Source organism: Bubalus bubalis, chromosome 1, assembly GCF_019923935.1.
Source record: "Bubalus bubalis isolate 160015118507 breed Murrah chromosome 1, NDDB_SH_1, whole genome shotgun sequence".
NCBI classification, from domain to species: domain Eukaryota; kingdom Metazoa; phylum Chordata; class Mammalia; order Artiodactyla; family Bovidae; genus Bubalus; species Bubalus bubalis.
Window position 1 is genome coordinate 79,156,474 of NC_059157.1, and position 26,946 is coordinate 79,183,419.

A 26,946-nucleotide genomic window follows, 5' to 3' on the forward strand; every position below is an offset into this window, starting at 1 on the left:
CCTTGCAGTTCAAGGGACTCTCAAGAGTCTTCTCCAACACCATAGTTCAAAAGCATCAATTCTTTGGCACTCAACTTTCTTTACAGTCCAACTTTGACATATATACATGACTACTGGAAAAAGCATAGCTTTGACCAGATGAAACTTTGTCTGTAAAGTAGTCTCTGCTTTTTAATATGCTGTCTAGGTTGGTCATATCTTTTCTTCTAAGGAACAAGCATCTTTTAATTTCATGGCTGCAGTCACCACCTGCAGGGATTTTGGAACCACAAAAATTAAATTCTCTCATTTAGTTTCCATTATTTCCCCATCTATTTGCCATGGTGATGGGACTGGATGCCATGATCTTAGTTTTCTAAATGTTGAGTTTTAAACCAACATTTTCACTCTCCTCTTCCAGTTTCATCAAGTGGCTCTTTAGCTCTTCTTCGCTTTCTGCCATAAGCATGCTGTCATCTGCATATATAGGGTCATTGATATTTCTCCCAGTGATCTTGATTCCAGCTTGTGCTTCATCCAGCCTGGCATTTCTCATGATGTACTCTGCATATAAGTTAAATAAGGAAGGTGACAATATACAGCCTTGATGTTCTTTCCTGATTTGGAACCAGTCTGTTGTGCCATGGCCACTTCTAACTGTTGCTTCTTGACCTGCATACAGATTTCTCAGGAGACAGGTCAGGTGGTCTAGTATTGGCATCTCTTTAGGAATTTTCCGTAGTTTGTTGTGACCTACACAGTCAAAGGCTTTGGCGCAGTTGATAAAGCAGAAATAGATATTTTTTTCTGAAATTCTTGTGATTTTTCTATGATCCAATGGATGTTGGCAATTTAATCTCTGGTTCCTCTGCCTTTCCTAAATCCAGCTTGAACATCTGGAAGTTCATGGTTCATGTACTGTTGAAGCCTGGCTTGGAGAATTTTTAGCATTTTTGTTAGTGTGTGAGATGAGTGCAATTGTGCAGTTATTTGAACATTCTCTGGCATTGCCTTTCTTTGAGATTGGAATGAAAACTGACCATTTTGCCTTTTTGTGTTTCTTTTTCTTGGGGATGATATTGATCACTGCCTCCTGTACAATGTCACAAACCTCCGTACATAGTTCTTCAGGCTTTCTGTCTATCAAATCTCATCCCTTGAATCCATTTGTCATTTCCATGGTATAATCATAAGGGATTTTATTTAGGTCATATCTGAATCATCTACTGGTGTTCCCTACTTTCTTCTCTTTAAGTCTGGATTTTGCCATAAAGAGTTTATGATCTGAGCCACAGGCAGCTCCCAGTCTTATTTTTGCTAACTGTATGGAATTTTGGGGAAACATTAGCATTCATTCTCTAGCTCATTCATTTTTCTATGTCTTCTTACTTAATATATCATTCAAAATATGAAATGTTATGTATTCAGTATATCAAGAATACCCTGATCATCAGTATTTAATTTAAATTTTATTTTCACCTTTATACAAGGCCAAATAAGACTGTTTAAAAATATTTGTGATTATTAGGCTAGCTGCAATTTTCAACACATACTAAAAGAAAAATAATAAAAATTGTCAGAAAGAATGTTAAAGATTACCAGCCAGAGATCACCAGAAATTTACCAACACTCTAGCAAAATCATACAGGAGATGATTTGAATCTTTGGTTGTATATAAGAAAGAGTTAGGAGAGATTTGTTAGAGAATTTAGGTTTGTTCTAAATATTCTGAGGATTTCCCTGGTGGCTCAGATGGTAAAGAATCTGCCTGCAATGCAAGAGACCTAGGTTTGATCCCTGAGTTAGGAAGATAACCTCGAGAGGGAAATGGCAACCCACTCCAGAATTCTTGCCTGGAGAATTCCATGGTCAGAGGAGCTTGTTGGGCTACAGTTCATGGGGTCACAAAGATTCAGACACTAGTGACCAGCAAACACTTTAAATATTCTGAAGAGGGTTCTGAATTAGATTCTGTCAGGATTGGGGACAATTCAGTAATCCGTATGCTCATAATTTTTACCTACAAAGCACAAATATTAAAGCAGAACTAGACCTGCTATTTGGAGAAGGAAATGGCAACCCACTCCAGAGTTCTTGCCTGGAGAATCCCAGAGACGGGGGAGCCTAGTGGGCTGCCCTCTATGGGGTCCTACAGAGTCGGACATGACTGAAGCGACTTGCAGCAGCAGCAGCAGACCTGCTATTATAAAGACATGTGGTTAATCATGCTAATTTCTATAATTGCTAAAAATATTAGTCTCTGTCCTCTTTTAGAGCTGGTCATAGAATAAACTTGCCTTTTCTTTTTCTACCCCCCAAGCATTGAGTGACTTTATCTGATTATTGTTTAGATTCTAGAGAATAGTTTATGACTGTTGAGATTATTCCAGGTAGCTGTAAGATGCCAGTTGTTAGCTTCCAAAGTCCTTTTCACTTTCTTGGGGGTCCAAAAGGGAATTATTACATAAAAATACCCAGAAAGTATGTACTTTCTGGGCATTTTTAGCTGTTTATCACATTTCAGTGTGCATTATTAAGCAAACTTCATGGAGAAACACAATTGAATTGCCTAATTTTTATTAAGTTTTACATGACAAATATTATACTTGATGGCCAATTAAAAATAAAAACTCATCTGTCATGGTTTAATATGTAAATGGTTAGAAGGCAGAGGCCAGATCTATTTAAATTATTTTTTCTAGCATCTCACATACTATCATTCAAGTATGTGAAGTTAATTAAAACTAACTGATGATAATACTGAATGTTCCTCTAGGAATATTCCTCTAGGGATGCAGAACATTCCTCAGGAATGACATGAAGAATGAAAAGTGAAGAGGGACATTTAATACCACTTTGTACCAAAATTAAAGCAAACTGATCAAATTGGGTGTGGTCTTCCTAAACAACTATGAATAGTGATTAAAGGATCTCAGTAAATGCTTCCAGAGACAACAGATCATGACTTAAGTCCACATGTGCAGTATGCATGATGTGGAAATTTGATGGATGCAAGTGGGGGAAAATAGAAAGAAGAATTGAAAAAGTAAAAAGGTGATGAGTCTAGACTTTGTGGGACATAAATTTAGAAATTCCATAAATTTTACAATGTTCCTAATTATGACTAATTGCAAAGACTGGCCTGAATAGAGGAACAGCTTTTGGAATCCTAGAGCAGAAGAGATGCCATTGTTTTCTGTGGCGACTGACAAGAGTAGGTATATATTCGTCACTTGGGAAGTTATGACTACACCTGAAATAAAAATTCTGTGTTATTGTGGAAAGGCAAGTTTGATGAGAAATAAGACATAAGTATTCAACACATAGTGCTAAGGAGCAAAATGAGAACACATTGGACGAGGAATTACGTTCCTAGAGCTCAAGTTTTTAATTCTGTAACTATGACATAGAGTTCAGTAGGACTCAGCCTACAAACTATGTCACAGCAATATTCATTGCTTTATAAAATATTAATCTTAGGTTTTAATGTCATATGATGGAAAAGAATTTAAACTTGAAATTTAAGAAAATATAAACTTTTCACTGTGTACCACAAGTGCTTTCAAATTTCAAATAATAGGTAATAGCATGTGTTACACCTGAGCAGTGGAAAAAGTCACTCTTTTTAAAATGGAAATTCCAATTCATCTTACTATTTTATACAAATCCCTTTAAAACAATAATATTTTATTTTTCTGATTCAATTTTTAGATGAATAGACTGTATGAGTCATATTTTGTTTAATTCTCAGTAAGAATATGTTATCTCCACTAAAAGAACTATGTAAAAGCACAGAAAATAAGAAAATAACTAAACATTCATTTTCTGTGTGTGATATTGACACAATTATGTAAAAATCAACTGTTATTGAAAATGAAAACAACAAGAGACAGATTAGTAGAATATTTCAGAATAATGAGTGTTTTGAGAAAACATTTTAGTACTGTAACACTGAACTGCCAGTATGGATAAATAAGAGCCCAGGTTTTAAATGTTATGTGTATAAGTGTTGTACGGTATAAATATACATAATCATTGAGCCATGAAATCTTATGCTATCAATAATATTTGTTTAATATTTTTATTGTGGAACAGTGCCATGGTTTGCCTATACAAGAAGTAACTATTCACATATACACAGGCCTCAGCTTTTAAAACAGTACAGAGTTTAAGTTATAGAAGACCTCCCCGCTTGTATACCTAAACAAATTCGGTGTGAGAATTTGTGAGAAACCTAGTAAGAAAAAAAAAGAGAGGAAGGGAGGGAGAAAGGGATGGAGGGGGTGACTTAGGAAGATTCAGTGTTGAAATTGTGTGTTTAAATGAGATCAATTAGGTTAATGAGTAAAAATAAGAAACCCATTATGTACTTTTAATAGCCAAAAAGCTCCTGGATTCATTTCCATAATAATGTAAGGAGTTAAATGGTCAAATTACAGTCCTGATCTTTACCTTCTTGAGGCTTTTATTTCCATTCTAGTTAACATGCAAATAAATAATACAATTAATCCTTTTTCTTTTGAACATGTTATATTAAAAAGTTGTATTTCTAAAGAGTTTCCTTCCTTATTTTGGTCTTTTAGAGAGAATTACTTTGTTCCTAGAGGAGCTGAAGTCTTGACTGTATATATCTACTATTTTCTGGGACCATCTCTTGTACTTGATCAGTTCTACTTTGATTCTACTTGTTTAAATAAAATAGAATAAAAAATAAAACTCTGTTTATAGTAGGAGACATTGAATACAGATAAGCTTGGAAGCTTTGATTATTTTTTGTTTGTAACTTTATTTCTGAGGAGAGCATGGCAACCTACTCCAGTATTCTTGTCTGGAAAAGACCATGGACAGAGGAACCTGGTGGGCTACAGTTCATGGGGTTGTTAAAGAGTCAGACATGACTGAAGTGACTTAGCATGCATGCAGCATGAACCCAACTTCATTTCCACTGTAGAGATACATGAAACAGAATAGAAATGTTTTCAAATGTAGGCAGAGATTCTTCATTAAGTGTAGACTTTGGCATTTGTCCCTTTTCATTTGCAAAGTAATTAATTCCCACCAACTCAATCCTTCCTACACAAACCTATATATACCTTTAACCCAGAATAGTTTAAGTTGTCCCGTGTTAGTTGTATCAATTATGCTTCCACTACATTTCTATTTATTATAGAGAGTGCTTGATTAAATGTTTCAGGCTATATAAGTTCGTTAGACATAAAGGTGAATGTTACAAGTTGCATTTTAAAGTAACATCTCTCACTCATCTGGCATCTTAATCTGTAAAATGTTGGTTTTCTAATTATCTTATCTACCACAAATTTTCTATAGTACAGAAGCACAGTTATAAATGGAGAACTGTCAAAGGTGAAATGAAAATTATCTTTAGGTTAAATTTTCCACATAAAGTAAAGTTATTTTGATTAACAAAATGCCAATTGATGCATGAAAGTGCTTTGGAAGTATGTTTAATAGAACCCAAAATATTTCATAAAACTCATAAAACATGCACTTGCTAGAATCATGAAATGATCTATGTGTGTGTATGTGTGTCACTTAGAAAAAAATATATTTAATTATATTATTAAAATTGGCCTAATGTACAACCCCTATTTTTCAACTTTTTCAGGGAAAATGCATTCATTTAGTATGTCACCTATAGTAATGTATTACCGGCACATGCTGGTCATGAGTTAATTTTTTATATATATGTAATGGGAATGTTTTATTTAGTTCCTGCAATACCAAAATGTTATAAGTAATTGGATCACCAGATATTTTAAGTGATCTAAGTGCAGAAATTCAAAGTGTTACTGTAAAATTTATATTATTAATAGAATTAACATTTCTTATGTTATTAAAGCCCAGTGAAGAAGAATGTATATATTTGTAAGTAGAGATTCCATAATTTAAAAACATAACAAATTCATAGGTCAAAATAATATAGCCTGAAGTGGTCTTTCTTGGATCAAGCTTATCATAAAATAGGTATGTATAAAACTTTTTATAAGTTTTAACATTATTTTAAGCATACAAATTAATTTCATAAAAATATGTCAAAAAGGGTCCCCAAATGATATGATCCAGGTATAATATAGATGTTGGTGTATCTTTTGAAGATAACTTTAAGTCATTTTAATAGAGAATAAAAATTGGATAATAAAATGAGACAAATGATTTGGGCAAGTAAAACCTAATATTGAGAAAATAAATATAAATCATTACTACCTTGTATTTTAAACTTTCAATTTAATAATTAATTCCATTTTATCAAACTCTTTTCTTTACCTTTTTCTTTTTTTATTAATTATGGCTGATTTGGGTTTCCCTGGTGGCTCAGATGGTAAAGAATCCACCTGCACTGTGAGTTTGATTTCTGGGTTGGGAAGATCCCCTGGAGAAGGGCATGCGACCCACTCCTGTATTCTTGCCTGGAGAATCCCCATGGACAGAGGATCCGGCAGGCTACAGTCCATGGGGTGGCAAAGAGTTGTGGACACGACTGAGCAACTAAGCATAGCATGGTTGATTTATCATGTTGTGTTCATTTCTGTTGTACAGCAAAATGATTCAGTTATACATATATACATATATATATTCTTTTCCATATTTTTTATTAGGATTTATATAGGATATTGAATATAGTTCTCTGTGCTGTACAATAGGTTCTCATAGTTTATTCATTCTCTATATGATAGCTTGTATCTGATAATTCCAAACTCCCTATTCATCCCTTCCTTAGCCCCCATTCCCTTGGCAACCACATATCTGTTCTCTATGTCTGTGTCTGTTCCTGTTTTGCAGATAAGTTCATTTGTGTTGTATTTTGGATCCACACATAAGTGTTATCAACTGGGAGATTGGGATTGACATATATACACTGTTGTGTGTAAAATAGATTACCTAGTGGGAAGCTGCTGTACCGCACAGGGAGCTCAAGTCAGTGCTCTGTGATGACCTAGATAGACGGGATGGGGGAGTGGGGGTGGGGTCCACTAGAGAGGGGATGCATGTATACATATAGCCAATTCACTTCATTTTAATGCAGAAACACAACATTGCAAAGCAATTATTCATTGAAAAAAAAATAGATATGTCTATTTTTAAAAGATAAAGGCTTATTTTTTTAAGAGACTGCCTATTCAAGGTCCCAGTACTTTCAGATTATGCTAGCCCTATTTTCTGAATGAACTATAATACACACAGAGATATTTCTTAGAGAAAAACATACAGTTAGAAAACTAGTATAATCTATTGATATATTCAGCTTTATTGTATTAGCTGTTAATATATCAACAGAGATGGTTTTCACTCTCTGGGTTCACAGACTTTTGTTTTTTCTTTTAAATCAATAGGCTTTATTCTTTAAAGCAGATTTTGTTTAACAGAAAGATTGATTGAAAAGCAAAGTTCTCATATACACTGGTATCCCACCTCCTCACAGTTTCTCCTATTATTAAGATTTTGCATTATTATAGTACAATTTTTACAGCTGATGAACTAATATTAATAGATTATTGTTAACTAAAATTTATAATTTACTTTATTGTTCATTCTTTATGTTGTATAGTTCTTGACCAATGTATAATGCCATGTCGCCATATTTACAATATCATAGAAAATAATTTCACTGTCCTTAAAACCCTGTGCTTTATTTCTTGATTGCTCTTTTGCTCCCCCAGATTCCCTGATAATCATTGATATTTTAATTGACAGTGGTTTTGCTTTTTTCTAGGATTTAACTTAGTTGGAATTATATAGGATATAACTTTTTCAGACTGTCCTCTTTCATTTAGCAATATGCATTTAAGATTCCAATATATCTTCTTGTGACTTGATAGCACATTTCTTCTTACTGCTGAATAATATTTCACTGTCTGTATGTACCAGTGTTTCTTTATCCATTTGCCTACTAAAGGATATCTTGAAAAAGTGAAAGTGAAGTCTCTCAGTCATGTCCGACTCTTTGTGACCCCATGGACTATAGCCTACCAGGTTTCTCTGTCCATGGGATTTTCCAGGCAAGGATACTGGAGTGGATTGCTATTTCCTTCTCCAGGAGATCTTCCCAACCCAGGGATTGGTTACTTCTAATTTCTGGCAATCATGAAAATAACTACTACATATATTCATAAGTAACATAAACATAAATTTTCAACCCCTTTGAATAAAGTTATTTGAATTTTAATTAAAACATATTTTAGTGAAAGAGAAATAAATTAAGTGAATATAAAAAGTAATACGTTTACCTTGTACTACATACATGATATTATGGGAAGGCATGCTTAGTTTTCAGGAAGCTGCAAACTATTACCTAAAGTAGTTGAACCATTTTGCATTCCCATCAGCAGTGAATGAGAGTTCCTGTTACTCTAACTATTCATCAGCATTTGGTGGTGTCACTCTTTGGATTTTGTCCACTCTGTATAGTGTGTGGGTTTCCCAGATGATTCTGTGGGTGAAAGAATCCACCTGAAATGCAGGAGATGTCAGTTCAATTTCTGGGTCAGGAAGATCCCTTGGAGGAGGGCACAGCAACCCACTCCAGTATTCTTGCCTGAAGAATCCCATGGACACGAGGAGACATGCAGGCTAGAGTCCACAGGGTCCCAAAGAGTTAAACACAACTGACTAGACTGAGCACACACACACACAGGCAAATAATGTGTAGTGGTATCTCATTGTTGTTTAAATTTGCAATTCCATAATGACATTTGATGCTGAGCACCTTTTCATATGCTTATTTTCCTTTTGTGTATATATTTGTTGAGGTGTCTGCTTAGATCTTTGATGATTTTTTGTTTTTTAATTGGGTTGTTTTGTCTTTCTTTTTATTGAGTTTTAAGAGTTTTTTGTACATCTTGGAAAGCAGTCATGTGTCACATCTTTTCAAAAAATCATTGTTAAAAATAGAAAATCCTTTCCACTGGATCAATATCTTTACTTTGATTCAAATACTGAATCACTCAAATAAAATAGGGGGTATCTTTACTTCTTAAGTTCACAACAATTTAAAATTTTTTGAATAATAATTTAAAAGGTAATCTTTTGTCCATTAATCTGTCTCTTGAAAGTAATTGTGCTTCTTTATAAATGAGACCTGGTAGCTCAGCTGGTAAAAATACACCTGCAATTCAGGAGAACCTGGTTCAATTCCTGGGTTGGCAAGATCCCCTGGAGAAGGGATAGGCCACCCACTCTGGTATTCTTGGGCTTCCCTTGTGGCTCAGATGGTAAATAATCTGCCTGCAATGCTGGAGTTCTGAGTTCAATGCCTGGGTTGGGAAGATTCCCTGGAGGAGGGCAAGGCAATCCATTCCAGTATTCTCGCCTGGAGAATCCCCATGGACAGAGGAGCCTGGCAGGCAACAATCCAAGGGGTTGCAAAGAGTGGGACACAACTGAGCAACTATGCACACACACATAAACCTAGAATCTTTCAGATAAGTAAAATAAGTAATACTTTAAAAATGTGTGTTTTAAAACATCTTTAATTTTAAAGACAAATGCTAAGTATAATATTTTTTCCCTATAAAAAAAAGCTAGGGAGGAAACATTACCCTTTAAAGTATCTGCATATTTTGCTTGTCAATAACTACTGAAAAATAATCTGTAGATGAATGACTCTATCCCTATATTTTATATACTCGTGCAAAACTTCCTCACTTGATTGCATTTTGAAAGAAGTAAGAAATAACTCATTCATATATTCATCTAACCTTTAAAGAACTCTTCCAACGTAGCAAGCATTTTGTTAGGATCTGACAACACACAATCGACTAGGTTAAGGTCTTAGATTTTGATGTTCAAAATGTGATGAATGAAGAAGACATGTGAAAAAATACATATTTTACTAAGTACAGTGTTTTATGATAGCAATATATATCCTGAAATAATTTAAATCTAATTATTTACTGTTCCCTGTTATTCATCTGTATGTATATATAGTAACATATGGTAAACATTACATATTATATGCAATAAATATTATATTACTATATGCATACATTTATGGTTATTAAATATGATATTGTTAGAGTTGGCTTAGTTCGATGGTTCGAAGACATCTTAAAAACAACATGGAAATTTTTACTTTGCAAAAATCTGAGTTTAACATATAGTATAAAGCAAGTGTGAATTAATAATGGTAATAATAATACATTTCTACTAACTCCCCTTTTTTTTAATGTTTAATTGGTATAGTACAATACATTATATCAGTAATTTAAAAACAGAACATCAGCCACATCCACAAAGTATTGAAGAAAACGATAAAATATATCTGTTTTGTGAAGAAGTGGAGCAGGATGAAATGCAGTTCACATTGCACCTAGACTGGAAAATAGAGAGATTATTTCCACAGCAAGCATGGAATTACTGTACAAGTAAACTTTGTTTAAAATACGGGGAGGGAAGAGGGAGGAGGGTTCAGGATGGGGAACACGTGTATACCTGTGGCGGATTCATGTTGATATATGGCAAAACCAATACAATAAAGCAAAAATAAATAAATAAATAAAAAATAAAAAAAAAAAATATTTCCTATCTTTTTGAAATTAAAAAGTACAACCAAGAAGAAAATCTACAAATAACCTATATATGCTGCTGCTGCTAAGTCATGTCAGTCGTGTCCGACTCTGTGCGACCCCATAGATGGCAGCCCGCCAGGCTCCCCCATCCCTGGGATTCTCCAGGCAAGAACACTGGAGTGGGTTGCCATTTCCTTCTCCAGTGCATGAATGTGAAAAATGAAAGTGAAGTCGCTCAGTGGTGCCTGACTCTTAGCGACCCCATGGACTGCAGCCTACCAGGCTCCTCCCTCCCTGGGATTTTCCTGGCAAGAGTACTGGAGTGGGGTGCCATTGCCTTATCTGAACCTAAATATGGACAGGGGCAAAAAAAAAAAATTCTTTTTTTTTTTCTTGGTCACACCATGCAGCATGTGGTATTTTAGTTCCTGTGACCAGGATAAACACATGTGCCCTGCAGTGGAAGCATGTAGTCCTAACCATTGGACCACCAATAAAATCACTGTAATTCTTTATACTAACTTGGCAAAGACATGCATTGAAAGGCTTGGACTACTAGTCATATCTGGATTATAAAAAAGATAATGGCATAATATATGCATAAGTTTGAATACTATTTTAGAATATTACTATTTATTGTGCATTGTGCTGCTACTGAAAATTTCCCATTTCTTTTAATATATAAATAACAGAAAAATATGTTTACATTGGGGTTGCAATTATTAAATATCTTGAATAAATCCTGGAAACATGATTCTTAAAATTAAATCAGTTTTTGAGATGACTACAGTTTTTGTTTTGTTTTGTTTTGTTTTGGTCTTTTTTGTTGGCTAACAGATTTCTGAGTATGAATAGGAATTCTAAACTAATTTAAAGATATTTCTAGAGTGTTATTGATAATTTTCTAACAGTATTTAATCAGCTTCTTATGGACATAATAAAATGAGCAACGAAAATATAATAGGAATCGTAATGATAGAGAGATTTGTTATTAAGTAAAAATCTCATTAAAGCCCAAGTGATTTCGTGTCTTTAAAAAAGAATATTTAAGAGTCAGGTTTGGGATAGTAATCACATTATTGTAGTTTTGGTGTGGTAAAATGTAATTTGGAGTACCTAGAAAACTTGGAATGTTTAAACTGAAATACTGAGATTTCATGGAATTATAAACTAGAATTTTGACTGATTCTATAAAAAAAAAATAACTCCATAATTGAGAGTCAAAGTCTTGTCAAAGTCAGATGAGGAGAGAAAAGTCATTTACTTATGTGGTATATACATTAAAAACAAATTGTCATTTGTATAATCATGGAAAGTTGTTATCTAATATTATCTAATGTAGAAAATTTATACCAGGAAAATAATCAGCAGTAGACAATTAAATTAAATATATGCTAAGAATAAAAACCAATCTAAGTTTTGTGACATGAACATTTAAGATTAATTCTACATATAAATGCAGACCTCAATAACATTTCAATTAATCACTTTGTTAATATTTTAAACAATGTATTAAAGTGATAAGGAAATAAATTTAATGTGTTTCTTCATTTAATAATTTATTTATTAAGCACAGATTCTGTATAAAGCACTATGCTAGACACTGAGGATACAGCAATGCCTTTTAAAAATTGCACATGTGTGAAATAGAGAAAATGCAACAGAGATATCTGACCTAATATAAGGGTAATAAATGTTTGTCCATAGTAAATGATGTTTGGGTTAAGGTTTAAAGAGTTCAAAAGGCAAACAATCCTCCCCAAATGAAGCATTTCACACAATTTATATAAAGTTAAGATGAAACATATTCATTAAAGTACATGGAAGAAAATATAATTACCTGGAATTCAAAGAATGAATTGAGTGTTACAAGGTATGAGAGTAAAAACCTGTGTAGATCAGGAGAGGACTTAAAGGTCATGCTGGTTATTTTGCTTTTATTCTTAAGAGTGAAGACTTAACACAAAAATTGATATCATCAGGTATATGTTTGAGAAAACAATTTTGTTTAGTTCCAGAAGTACAATTTAGAGGTATAAACACACAGGAGGAGACCATTCACTGTTATGGTAGACTAGATGAAAGAAAGGTTGTGGAGCTATAAAAATTAAATGAGTAAATTTCGAAATTAATTAAGAGATAGGTTAACCAGACAATGGGGTCCCAAAGAGTAAGGCATGACTGAGCACCTAAGCACAGCACAGCACATTATACGACTTGATTTTGCTAACTTATAGATTATTTAGTGATCTTCCTAAAAGTTTCATAAAAATACTTGCTAAACATATTATCTGCTTTTACATTTGCCTATAATTCATATTCTGTATTTTGGATCTAGAGGGAACGCTGAACCATGTTTCAGGGGACTGTTCAGTTCAGTTCAGTTCAGTCGCTCAGTCTGTCTGACTCTTTGCAACCCATGAATCCCAGTACACCAGGCCTCCCTGTCCATCACCAACTCCCGGAGTTCACCCAAACTCACGTCCATCGAGTCAGTGATGCCATCCAGCCATCTCATCCTCTGTCGTCCCCTTCTCCTCCTGCCCCCAATCCCTCCCAGCATCAGAGTCTTTTCCAATAAGTCAACTCTTCGCATGAGGTGGCCAAAGTACTGGAGGTTCAGCTTTAGCATCATTCCTTCCAAAGAATACCCAGGACTGATCTCTTTTAGAATGGACTGGTTGGATATTCTTACAGGCCATGGGACTCTCAAGAGTCTTCTCCAACACCACAGTTCAAAAGCATCAATTCTTTGGTGCTCAGCTTTCTTCACAGTCCAACTTCACATCCATGCATGACTACTGGAAAAACCATAGCCTTGACTAGACTGACCTTTGTTGGCAAAGTAATGTCTCTGCTTTTGAATATGCTGTCTAGGTTGGTCATAACTTTCCTTCCAAGGAATAAGGATCTTTTAATGCCATGGCTGCAAACACCATCTGCAGGGATTTTGGAGCCCAGAAAAATAAAGTCTGACACTGTTTCCACTGTTTCCCCATCTATTTCCCATGAAGTGATGGGGCTGGATGCCATGATCTTCGTTTTCTGAATGTTGAGCTTTAAGCCAACTTTTTCACTCTCCTCTTTCACTTTCATCAAGAAGCTTTTGAGTTCCTCTTCACTTTCTGCCATAAGGGTGGTGTCATCTGCATATCTGAGTTTATTGATATTTCTCCTGGCAATCTTGATTCCAGCTTGTGTTTCTTCCAGCCCAGCATTTCTCATGATGTACTCTGATGTCTCCAAAGAGACAACTCTTTGCATGAGGTGGCCAAAGTACTGGAGTTTCAGCTTTAGCATCATTCCTTCCAAAGAAATCCCAGGGCTGATCTCCTTCAGAATGGACTGATTGGATCTCCTTGCAGTCCTAGGGACTCTCAAGAGTCTTCTCCAACACCACAGTTCAAAAGCATCAATTCTTCAGTGCTCAGCCTTCTTCACAGTCCAACTCTCACATCCATACATGACCACAGGAAAAACCATAGCCTTGACTAGATGAACCTTTGTTGGCAAAGTAATGTCTCTGCTTTTGAATATGCTATCTAGGTTGTTCATAACTTTCCTTCCAAGGAGTAAGTGTCTTTTAATTTCATGGCTGCAGTCACCATCTGCAGTGATTTTGGAGCCCAGAAAAATAAAGTCTGACACTGTTTTCACTGTTTCCCCGTCTATGTCCCATGAAGTGAAGGGACCAGATGCCATGATCTTCGTTTTCTGAATGTTGAGCTTTAAGCCAACTTTTTCACTCTCCGCTTTCACTTTCATTAAGAGTTTTTTTAGTTTCTCTTGACTTTCTGCCATAAGGGTGGTGTCACCTGCATATCTGAGGTTATTGATATTTCTCCCGGCAATCTTGATTCCAGCTTGTGTTTCTTCCAGCCCAGCGTTTCTCATGATGTACTCTGCATATAAGTTAAATAAGCAGGGTGACAATATACAGCCTTGACGTACTTCTTTTCCTATTCGGAACCAGTCTGTTATTCCTTGTCCAGTTCTAACTGTTGCTTCCTGACCTGCATACAGATTTCTCAAGAGGCAGGTCAGTTGGTCTGGTATTCCCATCTCTTTCAGAATTTTCCACAATTTATTGTGTGTATGTTATACAAATTCTCACCTCTAATAAACTGTGCTGTGCTGTGCTTAGTCGTGTCCAAATCTTTGTGATTGCATGGACTGAAGTCCACCAGGCTCCTCTGTCCATGGGCATTCTCCAGACAAGAATACTAGAGTAGGTTGCCTTGCCCTCCTCCAGGGGATCTTCCCAAATCAGGGATTAAACTGAGGTCTCCCACATTGCAGGTGGATTCTTTACCATCTGAGCACCAAGGAAGCCCCAGAATACTGGTTGGGTAGCTTCTCCAGGGGATCTTCCCAACCCAGGAATTGACCCAGGGTCTCCTGCATTGCAGGAAGATTCTTTGCCAGCTGAGCTGCCAGGGAAATGCCTCTAATAAATTACTTAGAATTAAGAGAAATGAAATTATATTCTGTTTTCCTCTCGTCTAGCAGCTCCTTGCTACTATGTATTTTACCTCACAGAGGAAGATACTGGGAGGACACCCATATCCTTTTGATACACACCATTCCTGTGCACTGTGTAGACCAGGGGTGCCAGGAAACTAACACCCCCAGAAATCCTGAAACAATCTCTAATTAGTATTGGTCAATATTCCCTAAATACTCCTCTCCCTTATCCATCAAGTGGGATGACTTTGCAGCATGCCCAAATTTGTCTGAGTTCCACAGCAGGACTGAATGCCAAGTGCCTATGGTGTAGTCGGCTCAATAACACACGCTTGATCTACTTCCTTCTATTCCTGTCTTTCCAATGCACCCTGAGGTCATTCCCCATAAAATAAATATCTCAGAGTATGTTTATAAGGATTTTATATTTGTCAGGATTCTACAGAGAAACAGTACACATTCTGAAATGTGTAGGCTGAATTGGTGAGTTAGAGACCCAGAAGAGCTGATGACTTAGTTCTGATTTTGGGTGGCCTTGGCATGCAGTGGCTTGAAGAAGGGCTTCAGTTCCCAGCCAGATATTGAGGTTGGATCACAATGATAAGAGCACAGAACCCTAGCCAATAGACTAGTAGTCAGTGACAAGGCCCTGACCCTTTGACTTAGCAGAAAAAAGAATTCCCAAGAAGAGGAAAAGTAGTGAAATAAGTGAAATATTTATTAGGAGGAAAAAGAGTACAGGTGTGTGGATAGACAAATGGTGGACTCAGAGAGACAGTTGTACCCTCATGGTGGTTTCAGTCACTTTATGGGGCCTTTTTTTCCAGGTTTCCTTTTCCAGTTATTTTGATTTGCCTGGTTGTGAGTCTGCATTTTGTATACCTTAGGAACCTCCCATTTATGGATGCTCCTCTCTTAGCCAAGATGGATTGTAATGAAGAGGCTTATGGGTAGTTGACATCACTATGAGGTGATACCTCCTCCCTTTTTGACCTCCAAGGAGCTTTTCTTCACTTGTGTAGTCATGGAAGTCACCTTGACTTTGAGAATGAGAAATATATCATCTTTTTTCTCCTACTTAGGCAGGGCCCAGCCTCCTCCATCATCCTGCATTTATAGAGTTTCTGCTATTATAAATTTCTGTCCACAAGGGAGAAACTGTTCTGACTGGATCCCACCTATCTCCTGCCTCAATTCCAGTGTGAGTCCAAAGGTCTAGAGAAACCAGAAGAGATGATGCTATAGTTCTAGTCTGAGAGTCAGTAGGCTCAAGTCCCAGGAAGAGCAGCTATTTCACCTTGATCTGCAGAAAGAAAAAGACTGATGGGCAAGCTCAAATGCTGTCAGGAAGAATTATCTCCTATTTGTGGGAGGGTCACCCTTAAACCTCGTCATTTAAAAAACTAAGATAATGGCATCCAATTCCATCACTTCATGGCAAATAGATGGGGAAGCAATGGAAACAGTGAAAGATTTTATTTTCTTGGGCTCCAAAATCACTGCAGTTAGTGACTACAGCCAGGAATTTAAAAGATGCTTGCTCCTTGGAAGAAAAGCTATGACCAACCTAGACAGCATATTAAAAAGCAGAGATATGACTGTGCTGACAAAGGTCCATCTAGTCAAAGCTGTGGTTTTTCTATCAGTCATGTACAGGTGTGAGAGTTGGACCATAAAGAAGGCTGAGCACTGAAGAATTGATGCTTTTAAATTGTGGTGCTAGAGAAGACTGTTGAGAGTCTCTTGGAATGTAAGGAGATCAAACCAGTTAGTCCTAAAGGAAATCAACCATGAATATTCATTGGAAGGACTGATGCTAAAGTTGAAACTCCAGTACTTTTGCCACCAAAGTATGTGGTGGCCAAATACTTTGTGAAGAGCTGACTCATTGGAAAAGACCTTGATTCTGGAAAAGATTGAGAGCAAGAGGAGAAGCAGGCAACAGAGGATGAGATATTTGGATGGCATCATGGACTCAATCCAGTGGATGTAACTTTGAGCAAACTCTGGGAGATAGTGGAGGACAGGAAAGCCTGATGTGGTGCAGTCCATGGGGGTCACAAAGTGCCAGACCTAACTAAGCGACTGAACAACAATAGCCTTTTTGTTCTATTCAGGCCTTAATTTTATCAGATAAGCTTCACCCATATTATGGAGAGAAATCTGCTTTACTCAGTCTACTGATTGAAATGTTAATTGCTTCCCAAAACACTCACTAGAACACTCAGAATAATGAATGTTTGGTCAAATATCTGGATACACCATGGTGCAGTCAAGTAGATATGTAAAATTAATCATCACAGATACACACAGAGGTACACTTTGCCAACAAACGTCTTTTAGTCAAAGCCATGGTTTTTCCAGTAGTCATGTATTGATATGAGAGTTGGACAATAAAGAAGGCTGAGCACCAAAGAAGTTATGTTTTTGTACTGTGGTGTTGGAGAAGATTCTTGAGAGTCCCCTGGACTGCAAGGAAATCAAATCTGTTAATCCTAAAGGAAATCAATCCTGAATATTTTTAGAAGGATTGATGATGAAGCTGAAGCTCCAGTATTTTGGCCACCTGATGTGAAGAGTTGACTCATTAGAAAAGACCCCAATGCTGGGAAAGATTCAAGGCAGAAGGAAAAGGAGAAGGGGAAGACAGAGGATGAGATCAGTTCAATTTAGTCACTCAGTCATGTCTGACTCTTTGTGATCCCATGGGCTGCAGAACGCCAGGCTTCCCTGTCCATCACCAACTCCCGGAGCTTACTCAAACTCATGTCCATCAAGTTGGTGATGCCATCCAACCATCTCATCCTCTGCTGTCCCCTTCTTCTCCTGCCTACAATCTTTCACAGCATCAGGGTCTTTTCAAATGAATCAGCTCTTCGCATCAGGTGGCCAAAGTATTGGAGTTTCAGCTTCAGCATCAATGCTTTCGATGAATGCTCAGGACTGATTTCCTCTAGGATGGACTGGTTTGAACTTCTTGCAGTCCCAGGGACTCTCAAGAGTCTTCTCCAACACCACAGTTCAAAAGCATCAATTCTTCGGCGCTCAGCTTTCTTTAGGGTCCAACTCTCACATCCATACATGACCACTGGAAAAGCCATAGCCTTGACTAGATGGACCTTTGTCTGTAATGTCTCTGCTTTTTAATATACTGTCCAGGCTGTTCATAGCTTTTCTTCCAAGGAGCAAGCATTTTTTAGTTTCATGGCTGCAGTCACCATCCGCAGTGATTTTGGAACCCAAGAAAATAAAGTCTGTCACTGTTTCCATTGTTTCTCCCTTTATTTGCCAAGGAGTGATGGGACCAGATGTCATGTTCTTTGTTTTTTGAATGTTGAGTTTTAAGTCAGCTTTTTCACTCTCCTCTTTCACTTTCCTCTTTCTTTTTATAATTTCAGTTCGTTGTTCTCTAAGGACAAATCTGAATAATACTTTCCTGAATAAGATAAATAACCTAAAAAGTACCCAATTAATTGATACTTATTTAATTGCCATCAAAGTCAGAGTATGGATATAACCTAAGGATAGTTCACAACTAAGGGAAGGGTGAGAATAGCTGTGAGTCCATGGAGCATTCATAGCTTACTTTGTTTATTGTTAAGGATATGGAAACAAAAGGAGAGAATTCCATGCTGACTGGGAGCCACACAAAGCTAGGGCCAGCAATGTCTCATAAAGAAATGAGCCTGATTGATTCCATAATGTAATTATGATGTAAAAACAGTGACTGATTGATTAAAGGACATTACATGACATAACTCAGTGGGTATGAATTTGAACAAGCTCTGAGAGTTGATGATGGACCAAGGCTGGCATGTTGCAGTCCATGTGGTCGCTAAGAGTCAGACACTACTGAGTGACTGAAATGACTGACATGACATAAAAGTTATAAATATAAAGTCTCAAGGTATTTTTGTATCTTCTTCCACCAAGGATGATTTTATTGTTAAATGGAAATAACTTTCTAACAATTATGTTATAGCATATACAACAAAATTTTAATTTTTATTAATGTTTTAAATAACTATTTCAGATAATTTATTAACTGTACTTTAAAGCAAACAGTGTGTGGTAAGGGCTGCATCACTGCATTTTCAAAAAGATTCTGCATAATTTTTGTGAGACAGTGGTCTCAAGTTCTTTTAGGGTTTCTTATTGTGAGTCCTTGGTATTCCTGCAACAATGAGAGTGTTGTTATTCAAATGCACATAAATGCATTCAGTCCATAATAATAGTATTCATAGCCATCTATAATAGTTGAAGAAACAATTGTATGAAATGCTTGATATTCATCTGAACTATTTTGCAATTTCACTTTTAAATTCAGATTTCAGAAATAATACAGCAATGGCCCTCATAAGATACTCAGATATTTTTGTAAGCTTTTCCTGGACAGGATGGTAGCTTCTTAAACTTCAAACCCTATTTCACTAAGAGACCTTTTATAAATATATACAATTATAAGAAATGTTTTGAACATACACCCTGATGTACAGTTATTAAATATATAGCTTTACATGTGTTTAATGACCTTTCTTAATATTCTTTTTTTTTCCTAGATACACCATCAGTTAAGATTATACCATCTACTCCTTTTCCACAAGAAGGACAGCCTTTAATTTTGACTTGTGAATCCAAAGGAAAACCACTGTAAGTGATATAATGAGCAATAAATTTTTTTACTTTTTATTCTATCTTTCTTTGATTGCAGGCTTTAACTGCGGAAATCCACAATTTGTGTCTTTTCTTGCTGGGCAAAATGATCTCAGAAAAAAAAAGCCCCCTGAACCATGTCTTCATTAAGTGTCTGTGGAAGATTGGTCTTGTATTTTATCATTTATTGAAATTTCTGGGAAGATTTCCAACTGAGATTTCTTTCCCCTTTTTTCCCCCCACTATTTCAACTTGAAAGAAGTATAGACTTCATCAATCACTGTTTTTACATCACCAGATTGAAAGAAGTTACATATGCTGAACTTAATTCTCTCATGAAAAGCTCTGAAAATATTGAATCCTCAAAATATGTCCATGTTTTAGTTACATGGAAAATCATTTTCATAAGAGAAATCAAATCTACACTTTTAATGTAACCCCATGAGGCATAATTTGTTGATGTGTTATAATTGGAGGTAATGTGAATGAAAGGGTCACAGACTGAACATTTTCAATTAAAAAGAGATTTCATTGTTAGAATAATGAGTTCTAACATCACTTTGACTCTAAAATTTTATGTTTGACATTCATGTTTATAAACAGTTAACTCTTGGAAATATATCAATAGAAAATATATTAATAGCAGTTATGTAAAGTTTAAAAATAAAATAAAATAAAAAAAAAAAAAAAAAAAAAAAAAAAAAAAAAAAAAGAAAATTAAAGTATGGAATATCAAATAAGGATTATTTCTTTGGAAAGTGCTTTGATCACTCTGTGGTAACACTCTACTTGGAACTGAAAGTCATTTGTTTGATCTTTTAAGATATTTCCATTGATTTGCATTTCTGTTTAAATTTTAATAGGAGTAATTTAATTGTTCTCTGTATGTAACTATAGGCTTCCCAGGTGGTAAAGAATCCACCTGCCAATACAGGAGATGCTGGTTCCATCACTGATTCAGAAAGATCCCTTGGAGAAGGAAATGGCTAACCACTCCAGGGTTCTTGCCTGGGAAATCCCATGGACAGAGAAGCCTAGCAGGCTACTATCCATGACTCTTAAAGAGTCAAAAACAACTTAGCGACTAAACAACAACAAGAAACATATATAACTGTATGGGATAGTTTTTGTGCAAATCAAACTTATTTACTAAAAATTTGTTTCTAATAACATTTATATTTAAGTGTAGATTTCATAGTAACACATGTAGAACTTTTCTAAAGTAATTTTAATACAGAAGCCTCAAATTTCAGCTTCCTGAATTTTATTGTCTTATACTTTTTAACACACTATGTGAAATCATGCTTTTGTTGTCACAGAATTAATATTTTAGAACTGTTCTGTCTTCCAGTAATTATTTTCTAAAGATTAAAAATATACTGACTTAAAGAACATTTTGCAAATTTATCTATTTTTTATTTTAAGAAACATTTAAGGCATTTTAAGTCTTGAAAGAGAGGAGTTTTTTTTCAAAGTAGCTTTACTCTATATATCCTGTGCATTTCACTTTCATAGTTCCTACCACTGATAAGCTTAAATTGCTTATAGAAAACACTTTTTAACTATCAACTATTTCAACTAACAACTATTTCAACTAAAAGTCACATTTAGATAGTGTGCTATCTAAATGTGACTGCATTTCAGTATTACAGTTACAGCAGAGCTTTTAGCTATAAGTTCAGTACTTTAGGGGCTTCCCTCATAGCTCAGTTGGTAAAGAATCCGCCTGCAATGCAGGAGACCTGGGTTTGATCTCTGGGTTGTCATGATCCGCTGGAGAAGGGGAAGGCTACCCACTCCAGTATTCTGGCCTGGAGAATTCCATGGACTCTAAGAGTTGGACTTGACTGTGACTTTCACTTAATCACTCAGTACTTTAACTAAGAAAGAAATGTAATCAACTCTAGTCTGCTTTAGACATAACGAAATCCAATTTCTTTACTGCCAATTCTGTATTTCTCATACCAGAGCTTCTTTCCTAACTTTTCCTTCCATTTCCTCTCTTGTTCCTTTTGATTATTTTTTCCCATCTCTCCCCTCTCCCTTCTCCCTGTCTCTCTCTTTTGCTTCTGTTTCTCCTGTAACCTCAGAGGTCAGCATTTGAAGATATGATAAAGAAATATGATCAGGATCAGGGCATAGCAAAGGAGTTTGACTTTTACCTTCTCTCCATAGTTCTGCCCCAAAGTACATATGTGTACATGTAGAATATGTGTACAACTTAGGCAATTAAATGAGGTGAAGATGGGAAGTATAATATATAGAATGTTTGGGAATTAATACATTCCTGCTCAAATAGCATCTAGTTACCTGTCAATGGTTTTCTCTTTAATTCTATATCCACTTTCACTATCTTTTTTTTTTTCTTTTTGGTGAATACTTATGTTGTGATCTATGTAGTTAGCTACGTGAGTAATCCATTTTCCTCAGCTCAGATATGGTTGAATAAAAGTGCCTTATTGTGGGTCTCTGTTTCAGTTACCTGGAAATAAGCTTGGATATGCAATAATCCTTTGTAATGCAGATGAATGAAAAACAATAATCTCATATATTTATTTTATTTAAAAATAAAAAGGCCCCAGAATTTTAAGAAATAGAAAATATCATCTTTCTCAGAAAGATCCTGATTAATATCACTTTGCTATCACTAATGGAAATAAGAAGGCTTCTCATTTTACAGAAAGGAAAACTAAAGCTCAGTGTTAACCAATTTTCCCAATCCATCCAGATTTTAAATGGATGAGTCAGGATTTAAACTTAGTTCAATCATTGCCCAAAGATTACATTTCTTCAGCTATTTTCTGCTATTTCAATTTCTGAGTCTAAATTGTCACATATTAGTCAAAGTCACTTTTGAAAAATTAGGATCAGCCCTACTATAATGAGCAGCACTGACGTTGAAGCTCTGGATGCTTGAAGGTGAAGAACTGGCTCATCTCAAGACACATTTCACTGTTGCTATTTTTTTTGTATCAGGCTTTCTTCTGTATTTGTGCCCATCCTGGAAACTTGCCAAATTCCTACCAAGCTGACCATTTCTAGCATAGTTTACAGTCATATAAAAAATTATCTAATTAGTATAGTATCTTCTGAGCAATTAGCTCCTAAGCTCCGTATGGGTTAAAATGATTATTATATTCAGTCTTTATCATTATAGATCATACTGTTTTATTCTATATGCTATGGTCCAAAAGTAAATGTACATTGACTTATTCACTTGTATTATATTCTTATTCCCAACTCTCTTTTACCATCTTCTTTCCTTGTAGACCTTCAGGCCATTGACATTAAAGGTATAGCCAAATTCTCTGACTCCTTTTTGCCTTTAGACCACTACTTCTCTTGAGTCCTAATTATGTTAAAATCCACTCTTCTGCATTTTCAAAGTAACTATCATTTCCAACAAATGAAGATATTAGCGTCTTTAAAGACAGTCCCATTGCTAGCCTCTCTAGTTTACATTCCATCTCCAACAATGCCAGATGAGGCAGATAGGACCAAAAAAAAAAAAAAAAAAAAAAGAAACAGAGAATACTATTTCTGATTATGAAGAAAACAAGTCTCACTAGAGCAAATAGAATAGAAAGCAAACTGAAATGGATTAATCAGAGAGTTATTATAGTCAAAACTATGGTTTTTCTAGTAGTTACGTATGTATTTAAGAGCTGGACTATAAAGAAGGCTAAGTGCCAAAGAAGAACTGATGCTTTAGAATTGTGGTGCTGGAGAAGACTCTTGAGAGTCCCTAGGACTGCAAGGAGATCAAACCAGTCAATCCTAAAGGAAACGAACTCTGAATATTTACTGGAAGGATTGTTGCTAAAGCTCCAAAATTGGCCACCTGATGCGAAGAGCCGACTCACAGGAAAAGATTCTGATGCTGGGAAAGACTGCAGGCAAAAGGAGGAGGGGGCAGCAGAGGATTAGGTGGTTAGCTAGCATTAGCAACTCAGTTGTGATGAATCTGAGCAAACTGCGGAAAATCGTGAAAACAGAGGAGCCTGTTATGTTGCAGCCCATGGGGTCACATAGAGACAGATACAACTTAGTGACAGAACAATAACAGCAACAATCAGGGAGTTAGGTGATGGGAAGGCAAAGAAAATGAGAAGACAACCCATTTTAGAAAACGAATCATGAAAATTGAAAAGGGCTGAGAAAAGAACGCCGCATCAAACAAAAGTTTTAAAATAAAAATAATAGTAGAGAGGCTGTTCATATTTTAAGATAGGATCGAAAGAGCCTGTAAAGAGTATGAGTAAAAATGAAGTTGTAATATCACATTTACCCAAGAGTCAGGTTAGAATTTCCTATTTTATTCTGTTAATCACAAAGGTCTCCATTACACCTGATTCCTCATTCTGTTATCTTGGATTCACTGAGAAGCAACATTGTGCCTTAGCTTCTAAGCTTCTAATTGACTCCTGAAGTACCTAATTTCTGTTATTATTACCATTTATCTGATCCCCCTTTAATGAGCAGGTGAGAATCAGGAGTGGATAATAAATCTATGATTTCTTCACATTTTGTTGCTGACTTCAATGATTTCTTTAACCCATGAACAAATCTTTATTGTTTCTTAAAAATATTTGACCAATATATGATTTCCTAAAGAAGGAATCAATTAATGGCTATTAGGCAAGTTGATAGACAAAAAACACACCACTGCTTTTTGTATAAGTCACAAAACAATGGTGCGACTCATCTCGTACTAAGACTCATGTTCCTAACCTGGCCTCCTGTATGCTAATGCTGTTTTCTTTGTTCTAAATGTGAGGGCCCCAGTGACTGTTTATGAACAATCATGCCTTATTTGCCTGCTTTGGACTGAAGCCTTTGCTATTTTCCTGTGGAACAGCTGCATAACTTGGGCCAGGATCAAATTGTTCCACTTGACATTACTATAGAGGCATTCTATTCTTTCTTTAAAAGAGAGATTACTGTACATGTCTGTCTTTTATTTTAATTTTAGTTTAAAGTGAGGACCAAGCTAATGCCAGCTACTTTTCTTTCAAGTCCCTAGAGTTTTTGCAACCTCTTCTTTCCTTGGCTGAATTCCCAGACAGCTTTCAGGCAGCACTGTTCTCCATTTATAGAAGTACAGGTGGAAAAAAAGCTGTTATATTATATCAAAATTATGACTTTAAATGGTGTGGGGTTGCCCTCTACATGCTATAGCTAAAGAATCATCATTCATTTTAATCAAATGTCTAAAAGACTCTAATAAGTAGGCCAAATAAATGTATATTTGGTATTTATTCTATAAAAGAAAATAATTATAAGTATTGATAAATTTTTCCATATCTCCAGCATTCTGTTTATGTTGTATTTATTGTTTTTCCTCTGGTAACCATGATTTTTTTATGTTCTTGGTATGACTGTAGTATATGTAATTGCATTGCACATACCATTGCTATTCTGTACAAGAGGAAAGATTTTAATCCTTAAGAAGACAGATCACATGTTATAGTGAGGTGTTTTAAGGGAATGCTTAGAGGAACACATCCATTTTCAAAATGATCTAGAATTTAAGAAGGAATCTGTTAAGAAGGTACTGGTGCATTGTCCTGTTAGCATAACAGAGATTTAAAAATGTGATGTACATTAAGGCAAAACAGTTTTATATCATCTGTTTTTTTTTTTTCCCTTCAGTCTAATTTGTACCTTTTTACAAATCACAGATTATTTCCTGTCAACTAATCCAATCACAGCCCAAAGAAATAAGGAAAACAACCAGGAGTTAAAGAAAGCAATTTATGCAAAATGAAATGTTCTACCCCAAAACAGAACAAAATTTGAATTTGTCAACTGAAAAACAGTGCAGAAGGCTGCAAATAATAAAATAGTTTATTTGGGATCTTAGAAATTGCAATTCAGTAGACAGAGATTCTGGTTAAACCAAAAGAGTGTTCAGGTGAAAAGAAAGAATCAGGGGCTTCTAAAGCCAAAAAGCCACGAGGCTGTTAAAAGTTGCCTGGTGAGAACTGTAATTGATTCTGATGTGAATCAGGAAATAATTGTACTTAAACACGTATTATTTTAGGATAGTTGAATAAGTAGATAGGCTGCTACAAGTTATTTTAGGATATGGATCCAATAATTATCCTGAGTTTCTAGCTGATGGTCTGTATACATTAACTAGGACAATAACAGATCAAAAGGTTAGATCCCATTCAGGCTGAGATATGTAAAAGCCACACTTCTTAATAGCCTCCTGGCTCCACTTTAGGGAGCTCTGTCAGCAATACAGGCTCCATTTTGATTTTTCTTCCCCAAATTTTGAGAAAAAGAATATGATCTATAGTGATAACAATTTAATATGATTTGACCTAATGCCTAATAGATGTTGAATACACAATAATTGTCTCTCTCCTCCCATCTGTACTATAGAAAGCCTACTAAATAATCATCTAGGTCTATGTTTATGTTCAGATATAATGCCTAAGTTATCATGCTCTGGGGCAGAAAAAGCTGTGTGAGTGGTAGAAAGAGAAATAGAAGTAACTTTGAATTATAAATCTGTAGATATCTGTGGCCAGAGTGGTCTTGAAAAAGTCACATAATCAAATCAATTTTTTTTAGTTAATAAACTTTACTTTTTAGGTTCACAGTGAAATTGAGTGGCAAGTGCAGATTTCCCATGTGACCTTCATCCCCACTCATGGACAACCTGTCCTCCTATTGACATCCCTCATGGCAGCGGTACATTTATTATAGTGAATCCATATAAACCTATCATTTTTACCCCAAAGCCCATAGTTTGCCAATGTAAATACACCAAGTATGACATCCCTCATGGCAGCGGTACATTTATTATAGTGAATCCATATAAACCTATCATTTTTACCCCAAAGCCCATAGTTTGCCAATGTAAATACACCAAGTATTTTTTATTCTCTAAAATTAGAAAATAAAACCTTATAAACAAATTGCACATATATTTTCATATTTAAAGCACTTTCAGCCTCCAAGTAATTTCATAATAAGTAATAGCCATGAGGATGAGAAGTTATTATTTTGTCAAAAATACATAGTGTACCTCACCAACTTTTAAACTTAGAAGTCTTAATTATGTATTTAATACATATGCTGATACTGGGCTACTATGGCAACCCTGGGAACAGAGTTATTATCTCACACTTCTTCCATGGTTCTGATATTCAAGGTAATAAGCAGAATAAACACATCCTAGGATGATGATCTGTGACTTTTCAAAGCATGTTTGAACAGCAAAGGAATCCAAACTAAAGTCATGGCAAAACTGGCAGGCAGCATGGCAGTTTTGTTGAGGTTTAATAATAGTAATAATGATAATAATAATGAG

The 26,946-nt window shown here is 35.5% G+C and overlaps 1 protein-coding gene across 4 annotated transcripts in view; it reads left to right on the forward strand.

Annotated features, from left to right (window-relative positions):
- Positions 1 to 26,946, forward strand: part of CADM2 (cell adhesion molecule 2) — a 1,267,507-nt gene that overhangs the window by 1,106,367 nt on the left and 134,194 nt on the right. For all 4 annotated transcript variants that reach the window (XM_025278923.3, XM_025278930.3, XM_025278929.3 and 1 more), the window contains one exon: positions 19,529 to 19,619. In XM_025278923.3, coding sequence (XP_025134708.1) covers positions 19,529 to 19,619 — 91 coding nt within the window. The remainder of the gene's footprint in view (positions 1 to 19,528; positions 19,620 to 26,946) is intronic.